Source organism: Rhinopithecus roxellana, chromosome 20 (genome assembly GCF_007565055.1).
Source record: "Rhinopithecus roxellana isolate Shanxi Qingling chromosome 20, ASM756505v1, whole genome shotgun sequence".
Classification (NCBI taxonomy): domain Eukaryota; kingdom Metazoa; phylum Chordata; class Mammalia; order Primates; family Cercopithecidae; genus Rhinopithecus; species Rhinopithecus roxellana.
Window position 1 is genome coordinate 55,393,920 of NC_044568.1, and position 10,424 is coordinate 55,404,343.

General features: G+C 48.8%; 1 protein-coding gene across 2 annotated transcripts in view; it reads right to left on the minus strand.

Annotated features, from left to right (window-relative positions):
- Nucleotides 1-8,942, minus strand: part of CDH13 (cadherin 13) — a 1,178,985-nt gene extending 1,170,043 nt beyond the window's left edge. For both annotated transcript variants that reach the window (XM_010355650.2, XM_010355651.2), the window contains exon 1: nucleotides 8,599-8,942. In XM_010355650.2, the coding sequence (XP_010353952.1) occupies nucleotides 8,599-8,643 (45 nt within the window). In that variant the 5' untranslated portion in view covers nucleotides 8,644-8,942. The remainder of the gene's footprint in view (nucleotides 1-8,598) is intronic.
- Between the last annotated feature and the right edge of the window lie 1,482 nt (nucleotides 8,943-10,424).

Sequence of the window (10,424 nt, forward strand, 5' to 3'; positions counted from 1 at the left end):
TTCATTCATTCATTTGTTCATTCATGTTTGCTGAGTATCTACTATGTGCCAGGGACTGTTCTAAGCCCTGGGAGTATAGAAGTGAACGAATCAAGCCACAATGTGTGCCACAACAGAGCTTATAGTCTAGTGGAGTAGAAAGACAAAGAACACCTAGGCAAAATACTTAGGATGGCATGACCTCACACAGCTGGGCTCCCTTCCCTCATTGCGACTGTCTCCATCTTAAATTATTCATTAATTGCTATTGATCCTTCCTGCCAAGCTGTGAGCCCCGAGAGAGCAGAGACTCAGTCTGCCTTATTAGCAGCTGTATCCTGAACACACAAGTGGTGCTTGGAACACAGTAGGTCCTCCACAGAGATCATAGGTATTTACTGGAGCCATTTGGTCTCAGGTGAATCCCCCTGAACTCAAGTTGCTTGGGTGCTTGGGGCCTGGGAGGAAAAGTCCCTAATGGCTGAATTTCTCAGGCCCCCCTTATTTGAGAAGACTCCCAGAAGCCTCTTTGGCTGTAACTTTAAGTTAGATAGTCAGGAAACTTTTTCTCTAAGGGACTAAATAGTAAATATTTTCAGCTTCGGGGGCCAGACAGTCTCAACTCTGTTGTTATAGCACAAAGGCAGCCATAAACAATTATATAAATGAATAGGTGTGGCTATCATCCAATAAAACTATTTATAAAACCAGGCTGCAGGCAGAAATTGGCTCACGGGCCATAATTTGCAACCCCTGAGTTAGATGATCCCAAATGCCCAACGGCTGATGGCAGTTGAGGAGGGATACTCCGATCAGTCTGAGTCAGCCTCGGTTCTGCTGGCAGTGTCCAGCAACTTTCCACAGGCCCTACATCAATCAGTCCACAGGGAGACAGCCACAGAAGCTCAAGCTTCAGGTGTTTGCAGTCAGCACCTTCTTCCTGCAGCACACAACACAGGAATGCCGTTCCCTAACACCTTGGGGGAAAGAAACATTGGCCTGAAGACCCTGTAAGGCAAGGATGGCGGCTGCCACATTCCTTCCTTCCATTCCCCAGGCTTCTCCAGAGGCTGAGCTCATTTCCGGGCCCTGCCCAGGCATGTGGCAGGGCTGTTGATGGCTGAGCAGCTGCTGCCCTCCGCCCCAGCCCGGCCTGCGTTCAGCTAGGAGACACAGGGTCTTTGTGCCTCTGCAGCAGATCGGGTGACGCTCATTGGTGTCTTTGAAATGAGACATGACATGTCAAAACGTGCCTATTGCTAATGTTAATTTTCGAGAATTTGACTTCTGTTGGCAACTGGCAGAGGAAAAACAACCACTTTTTTTAACATGTGTATATGGAGTTATATTTACCCTGATCTTTGGGGTCTGTAGCTATGGAAAACAAGAATCATCTGAGGCTCACCTGCTGCTATGGGAGGAGGCAGGCAGATTAGTCTAGTATTTACAGAGCCAGAGAGCATTAATTGTAGCATTAACACTGTGTATAGAACAGTCGTGGGTGTTAACTGTTAAAACAGATATAAAACGTCACACAAGCTCCAGGACGGTGCTAGGTGTGACAGTGTCCTATGCATAAGAGTACTCGGCCAGGCGCAGTGGCTCACGCCTGTTTATCCCAGCACTTGGAGAGGTGAGGCGGGTGGATCACGAGATCAGGAGTTCAAGACCAGCCTGGCCAAGATGGTGAAACCCCATCTCTACTAAAACTACAAAAATTAGCTGGGCCTGGTGGCGGTCAACTGTAATCCCAGCTACTCGGGAGGCTGAGGCACAGAATTGCTTAAACCCTGGAGGTGGAGGTTGCAGTGAGCCGAGATAGCGCCACTGCACTCTGACTTGGGTGACAGAGTGAGACTCTGTCTCAAAAAAAGTACTCTAGGTGACAAAGCTGCAGATGCAACTTTATCCTGAAGTTACAAAGGTGCTGAATATTAGGACAGTGTTCCCAGAGGCCCTGGCAAGTCTAAGTACAGTAAGTTACTGTGATGTTCTGGTTATGTCTATACCGTGGGGGAGCAACACTCCACTCCTGGAATGACGATGTCCAGGTGTCACTGTTCTCCAAGGACAGTGATGCTCTTGGTACAACACTACATAGAGCAGGGGTCCCCAACCCCCAGGCCAGTACCAGTCCATGGCCTGTTAGAAACCAGGCCACACAGCAGGAAGTGAGTGGCCCGTGAGCAAGCAAAAGCTTCATCTGTATTTATAATGTCTCCCCAGCACTCGCATTACCGCCTGAGCTCCGCCTCCTGTCAGCTCAGCCGTGGCACTGGATTTTCATAGGAGTTGGAACCCTATGTGAAGAGTGCATGCATGGGATCTAGGTCACATTCGCCTTATGAGAATCTAATGCCTGATGATCGGTTACTGTCTCCCGTCACCCCCAGATGGGACCATCTAGTGGCAGAAAAACACAGGGCTCCCAGTGATTCTACATTATAGTGAGTTGTATAATTATTTCATTATATATTACAATGTAACAACATAGAAATTAAATGCATAATAAATGTAATGTGCTTGAATCATCCCAAAACCATCCCCTGACTTCCAGTCCGTGGAAAAACTATCTTCCATGAAATCGGTCCCTGGTGCCAAAATGTTTGGGGACTGCTGACAAAGAGGGTATGAGGGCCTCTATATGATCCCAGGGTTTCACAGTCCCTTGGCTGCCGGTGCATGACGACATTTTGTACCAACACACTGGTGTGCCAGGGCTTGTACTCAGAGCTGCAGTGTGTCACTTCTCTGCATAACTCTTACACCTGAAGAAATGATCTGGGTGCTGTGTCTCTCTGGGTGTTGTGTCTCTCTGGGTGTTATGTCTCTCTGGGTGCTGTGTCTCTCTGCGTGCTGTGTCTCTCTGGGTGTTGTGTCTCTCTGGGTGTTGTGTCTCTCTGCGTGCTGTGTCTCTCTGGGTGTTGTGTCTCTCTGGGTGTTGTGTCTCTCTGCGTGCTGTGTCTCTCTGGGTGTTGTGTCTCTCTGGGTGCTGTGTCTCTCTGCGTGCTGTGTCACCCTGGGTGCTGTGTCTCTCTGGGTGTTGTGTCTCTCTGGGTGTTGTGTCTCTCTGCGTGCTGTGTCTCTCTGGGTGTTGTGTCTCTCTGGGTGTTGTGTCTCTCTGCGTGCTGTGTCTCTCTGGGTGTTGTGTCTCTCTGGGTGTTGTGTCTCTCTGGGTGCCGTGTCTCTCTGGGTGCTGTGTCTCTCTGGGTGTTGTGTCTCTCTGGGTGCTGTGTCTCTTTGGGTGCTATGTCACTCTGGGTGTCCGTCCAGCAGTGCTGCCAGTAATGTGCTTAGGAAGGGGCAGTCTCCTTGGTCATGCTGTTCCAAAGCACGTATCAATGGAATTCAATCACAGGGAATGAGAAACGGCCACTCCCTGCCTTTTCAAATAGACCATCACTGAGAAATTAACTGCATCAATTTGATCAAACCTCAACATTTATGAAAGCAGAGGTTGCAAACTCAAAAAGCCCTCGAGGCAAGCAGGCAAAATTAGTGAGCACAGAAGGCTGGGTAGTAGAGAGTGGTGGGGATTGTGGCAAGTGACTGAGGCACGTCCTGCCTAAACAGGGCAGTAGTGACTCAGCCCTGTCAAGTATGGCCATGTGGAAGTGTGGATCTAGGGCTGTCTGACCTGACTTTTTCAGAAATGCTAGAAACCTGGATTTCTTTTTTATTAATGTACAATTTTCAAAACATTTGTGCCAAACCAAGTGCATCCACCGCCAAATTTAGTCTGTGGCTGCTACTTGGCAACCTCTGCCCAGAAGCCAGAGTTGCAGGGTTGGGACAGATGAGTTTCATTACCATCAAGCCGATGTCTTGAGGTTCAACCTGCTAAGCCAGAGGGTGACCCATTTACCTCCACAGACCCTGGCTCAGTCGGCACTTCAAGTTAGAAATGTCCTTTCTCTCCTCTCCTGCCTTCCCCTAAGCTGCCTCTCTCAGCAGAGAAAGATGACTTTCCACCCTAACTCTAGAATAAGGCCACTGCTGAGTGCCTACTGCAGAAGCAAGAGATCCTACAGCCCAACCATTGTCTGTGCAGCCTGTTCATACCTGGGGAGCCAGGCCTGGGATCCCAGATGGCTGCAGAAGAAGCAGGCTGTGGGGAATTATATTGGCAACATCCTTCAGGAGGGTCAGATTCTCACAGGTGCATGGGCACCTGGTCGACAGCTAAATAGAAACAGTGCCGAAACCACTGGTCACTTGGTTTGATTCTGTCCAGCTGATTATCGTAATTGGCTGACAGACGGATATTTCCCTCTCCTTTTCAATGGGTGTTCGTAAGTGAGTGGACCAAGCTCAGGAGGCATGCTTCTGGGTGGTTATGTAAGGGGGAAGGCTATCTCCTTCCACAGGCAGAACTGTTCCTGCCTTTGGCTGCCTAAAGAATAAAATCAAGTCCAACCAAAGTCAAATGCCAGGAAATTTCAGAACTTCCTCACATTCCATATTGCATTGTCTACAAAGGTCTTTGAAATTCTCCCTGCTCCAATACTCAGAGGGGATACGGAGTTGAAGAATGAATTAGAACAGACCCAACTACAAAAGGGGAAAGGAAAGAAAGCAAGAAGAAAACCAGTGAGAAAACAAGAAAGCAAAAGAAAGAAAGCAAGCAAGCAAGAGAGAGACAGAGAAAGCAAGAAAGCAACAAGAAAGCTAGCAAGAAAGCGAAAGAAAGCAAGAAAGCAAGCAAGCAAGAGACACAGAAAGAAAGACAGGGAAAATGTCAGGATTTCTCATGTGGGGATGCTTGTGGCAAATAATGTGTAATAAGGAGAATAGTTTTGTTTTGATGGAGTTGCTACGTTGAAGTTCTTTAAAATGAGCTGTAGATTCAGAATTTTGTAATGCTGTGGATGGAGCCCTCTTCTGGAGAAATTTTTCAACAGGTATTATAAGATCAAAACGCACAGAGATGTACACACTCACTCAGATGCGCACATAGAAACACTGTTGGCTACTTAGATGACATGACTGTCACTCAGGTGTAAATTAAATCCATAGTTTGTCCTTTTCCTTACCTTCCACTAAACATAAATTAACTAGACTCCCCGAGCAATTGTATTTTTGGAAGGAAATAAGGATGTTTTCAAGAACCTAGCTATACTTTAATCTAAACATTGAACTTCAGATTGAGGCTCAATTTACACATCCAAGTGCTGATACTTTTAGATAATGCAGTTATCGGGTATGTTGGTTTGTTGGGCAATTTCACTATAACACATAAAGGATACCTCTGGAAGGAAATAGATTTTACTTAATGGAAAACCCAAGGGCTAAAGATAGAAAAGGGGAGAAGGGAGGCAGGCAGAGTAGGAGCGATCAGCTAAGATGACTGTTGGGGCTTTTAGTATAGACTGTGGAATTACACAAATTCCAGATTACATACTCAGCTTTGCAGTTTATTAAACCTGTTTTGGGACTTGCTAAAAAAAAAATATTCAGACAGGTGAACTCTATCACTGACTCCTTTTACTACATATTCCGTTTCCCTAGTGCTCTGGAAATCTTACAGGCTGTCATATATCAACCCTAGAGGGGCAGGGGACAGCACTCTCTTCAACCCTGTGTCTCTTTCCTCATCCAAAAGGTTCTGCAAATAAACACTGCTCTTAAAACATAACACACAAATTTGCAGGAGCACTACAAGACACTGATTCTCATTGAAAATCCTGAAAATCAAGATTCTGACCCCAAGCGAGAACTCCTCACTTTATAGCGAAATGTCAGAATTCCATGGAACATTTTTAGTCACTCCCAAGTGACTGTCCTCCAAGCCTGAACCACTCCCTAAATTCCTAATTCTTGGGGGATTACTCATTCATTGTTAGAACCCTTGGTTAGTTGTAAGTGCTACCCAAATAGGGAGGGGAATCACATTTACCACGGAATTTTTTGCTCATTTCTTTCTTGATTTGTTTCATACTCATTACTTATCATAGGCAAATTCCAGAGGCCACTTCTGGGACAGACTTCCCCAAAACACCCCAGGGGATAGGAGAGGTGAGTGTTCAACGGTGCCAGCTTCCAGTCATTGATGCTTAGAATTCCTCACCTCCTACCAAAATGCCTAAAACAATAAGCAAGCCAACAAGCTTACAGAGACTGATGGCTTCCAAAGCCGGACCCAATGCTTTACAACTGTGGTGGAAAAAAACATACAGGCTTGCCTGAACACCACCAGGGCCCAGTGACTAATTTGCTTTATTACATTGTTTTTCCCTTCTGTTTTCTCTCTACCTCAGGAAAGTTTTGTTTTTACTTGTCGACTCAAAGGCTTTAAGACTTTCCCCACTTTTTTCTATGGCACACAGAGCTCTGCAGTGGAACTTCTTGCCGGTTAACTGGATTGCATCAAAATGATTTTTCTGTGAGGTACTATTGCTACCGGGATATCCATTACTATCCTAATGTAGACATTTGCTCTGATATGCATAACAATTGAAAATAGAAATAAGCCTCTCAGGGCAATCATTTCAATTCACAGCAAAATCTCTGCTTCCTTCGTCTAAATAAATAGAGTGAGCCTTCAGAACCCACCTGTGCCAGCCTGGCCCTGGGTGAGGAGACGCACCAGTTCATTTGCAAAAAGAACCATGCACAGAGCCCTTAGTGCATAAAAATCGATCTTGGGGCCCTGTCACGTGGTCTGTCTTGCTCTAAAGGAGGCATAACTTTGGGCAAGCCCTGGAATCTGAACTGAGGTTGAAACCTGCCAAGAAAAAAAGAGGACTGTGAAGTCCTGGACAATGCAATGGTAAGCGCTCTCAGACACCCACAGCTCCCAGAGTGGCATGCATTGCATAGGACATCCTGTTGAATGCAATCCTATCCACTCAGCAGTCCTAGGAAGGCAGCAGATTATTTTACAATGGAGAACTTGGAAGCTCAAAGAGGTTAAACAACTTGCCCAGGGTGGCACCACTAGCAGATGGCAGGAAGGATCTGTCTCAATCCTTTCTGTCTGAAGCATGCTCCAAACCGCCTTGCTAAACTGGAGTATATGTACACACATACAGCCTTAGGGATCTTTAGGGTACAGGACATCTGGAAAACTGGTTCACAGCCAGGCTTGGGATCCATGGCAAGACTCAAGATTGTTGAGACCCCAAGATAATCAACCAGCAAAGCCTGGTAGAAAAGGAGCTATAACTGGGCAGCCCTCAATGGGGACTGTATATCCAAGAAAGAAACAAGTCAGGAGCATGGGAGTGGGCTCAGCAGCCAGGCACTTGAATCTCCCCTGGTACTATCACTCATCACTGCATTTCTGAGACGTTAGCCCATTTCCAAAGTCTAACCCCAACATTGCTCTAGCACTGTCTCCCCTTAGAAGGCTGCTCCTGTCTCCCCATCCCAGACAGTCCCTACCTGGGATCCCCAACTCCCTTCCCCTCCCTCTCACCCGCAAACTCACACCTGAGGCTCTACCCCAGCCAGGAACTCAACACTTATTCCTAGCACCCTGAGGCACTCCCTGTCTCTTTCCCTCCTCTCTGCCCGGCCCTGCCCTGCCCTGGCTCCTATCCACCCACTTGAAGGCTGCCAGCTCACTCCAAGTCCCAAAGCCTGCCAGAGAGGCGATGGGGGACTGGAACGGGTGCTCTCCGAAACCACAGGCTCCCGAGCAGCGCTGGGCGTGCCCCCCACAGCCGCCAGCACCCCAGGCCTGGCCTCGGAGCGCCGCTTTCCTGCACTCAAACTTCCCGAAATCTCTGAGATGCAGAGGTGATTGCAGGCGGACCGCGTCTCCCTCGCCCCCTCTCCTGGTTGGCGGGCCCTTCCCTCTCGCCGCAGCGCTCGGAGGGTTAACAGGCAGCTGCAGCCCGGGTGGGCAAGGCTTGAACTTTTCTCTACGCTCCGCTCCTGCCCAGGGAAGGCAGCAGAGGCGGCAGCCGGGGATCAGGCCGGAGCTCCAGCTGGCTGGACAATAGGGGTGCGGGGGGCTGGGGCCTGCGCCCTGGCAGGGGACGCGCTCCCGCCCTTTCGGGGCCGGGGTCTGGGAGCAAAAGGACCCCGATGCGGGTGCGGCCGGCGCCGGCGCCTTTGAGCGACAGCGGCAGCTGGGCTGCGGCTCTCTGCTGCCCCGAGGCGCCTTCCAGCGCGCAGCCGAGCTGTGCCAGGGGGCCCGGTCGCCCCGGGAAGTCGGTGGTGCCTGCTCGGCCTCTCCAGCCCGGCAGCCCGCAATCCGGACTCGAGCAGCGCTTCCGCCGCTGGGCGTTCAGCTGGGTTGGAAACCGCGGCTCGTTGGAGTCGCCTCCAACTGAGTCTTTCTCCAATGCACGGAGCCTCCGGAGGAGGGAACCAAAGTTACCCCACTTGATGTGGGCGAGAATGTCGCCCCTGCTAGCAAAAAAGGACCGGGAGCTCTCTCCTCCTCCCGTGAACAAACCTATACACACATACACAAGCCAGAGGGGGAGCCTGTGTGTGAGGGGGCGCCTAGGATCTCTGGGCTCGGAATGACCTCCCTGCCGAGCCCCGATCTGTCTTCGCCGCCGCGACCGGAGGCCCCGACCCCCCGAAAGCCCCCTCACCCTGCCCGTGCCGGGCGATCTGAATGCAGAAACGGGGCGCGGAGCGCGCCCGGCAGCCCCTCTTCCCTACCTGGGACAGGAGAACGCACAGAACGAGCGGAGTTCTCGGCTGCATTTTGTCCGACTAGAAGCGCCCGGCGGCGTTTTCATTCATGCACGCGGCTGCACTGAGCATATTTTCCGTGGGAGCCAGGCTTTGAGGAGAGGCTCTGCCTCGCCAGCCAGCCAACTTCCCAAATAGATCAGCAGCAGCATCACGAAAGCATTGGGTAGAGGCTGATGACCAGGACCAATGGCTTGACAAGGCGGATTCCTTCATAGCGCTCCCTCGTTTTGCATGGCAGATACGGGGTGAGCACCTCGCGAGGAGCGAGCCCCGCGGAGGTGGCAGCCCATTTGCTTCTTTGGACTGTTGGGGCTCAGCCTCGCAAATCAAGCTGGTCAATGCCAGCTGATTCCACTTTTCCAGAGAATGGAATTGCACGGGGGACTGGCGGCCACTTCCAGCCTAGTGCAAAAAGATTCTCTTTATTAAAATGTTAATAACATCTACTCTATTTCCAATAAATCAAATAAAATGACCCCAGCAGTACCAGCCCTTTCTATTCCTGGCAAGCCTTGGCAGTGGATTTTTTTTTTTCTTTTTTCCTTTTTTTCCCCCATTGTGGCCCAAGTCATGATGGTGTTTGGTGTTTTCCTGCCATCTCACAAATCACAAAGAGGACAGATCAATTCGAGCTTGCAGAAAAAATGCCATCAGAGGGCAATACATTTTATTAACTGCTCAGGTGAGAGTCTGACTAGCCACCCACTCCACAAATGTGCATCTGGCACCACAGCTGGGATCTGGATTGGAGAAAACTTCTTTTTTTATATATGGATGTTACCTTTCAGAAGCTCTGAACTACCCCCAGGTACTCAGAACAGCCGTAGTCACTGCTTAAGGGATTTTATAAATGGGGTGCTTTGGGACTGAGGGTAAGAGGGACATCTAGGTCTGCCTTCCCTAGTAGAAATCTAAGAATATGCAGGGAAGACCTTAATTTATCATTTCCGTGCAGCCTTCCTTTAAAAAGAATTTAAGGTGTTTTACATTAAAGGACATTTGTGCAATAGAATTTACAAACCAAAATAGAAAATCTAGGCCAGAAGGAAAAGTTCAGCAAACTGAAATGACAGGCCCAAATTCTAATGTATTTGCTCTGATTTGGATAAGAGCTTCCTGATAGCCAAAGCAATAAAAGAAACATCAGTTACACAGTTTTGTTGTAGAAACATGTAGGCAATGTCTTTCAGCGTTATTTTCCATGGGCTAAATACAGGAATAAATGCATTATGTAACACGTAACATAGGAGGACACTGAGCCATGGACCATGCCAAGATCCAGTGGACGGGGATGTATTTCTAGCATCTGGCACAGGGCCTGGAACATGGAGATAGCAATTAGTGTGTGTTAAAGAAATAGATGCCTAGACTCAATCAAGATGCAGCAGAAGGTGGGGAGGGGCAAGGAGTCTGGAGCCACATCATCTAGGCACAGCCCCCAGATCTGCCACTTACTCGTAAGTTACTCAAACTCTCTGCCTCCATTTGTTCACAGGTAAAATGAAAATACGAATTATACTGAATTCATAAGGTTGTGGTGAGGATTAAGTGACGACATAACCACAGAGTAAATATAAGGTGATGTGCCTTTTAAGATTCCTTCACTGGCTACTGTTTGGTCAGAAGGTTATCTCCTGTGGTCCCAAGGTCATTGATAAAGATGCAATGATGTCTGAAGCTTGGCTGCTGTAGCCAGCACTGGCCCAACAGATGGCAATGTTGGCAAAACAACCCCCAGATGAAACTGGAAAAGGTGAATCTTGCTGCTTCTCCCACTCATTTCCCTGCCT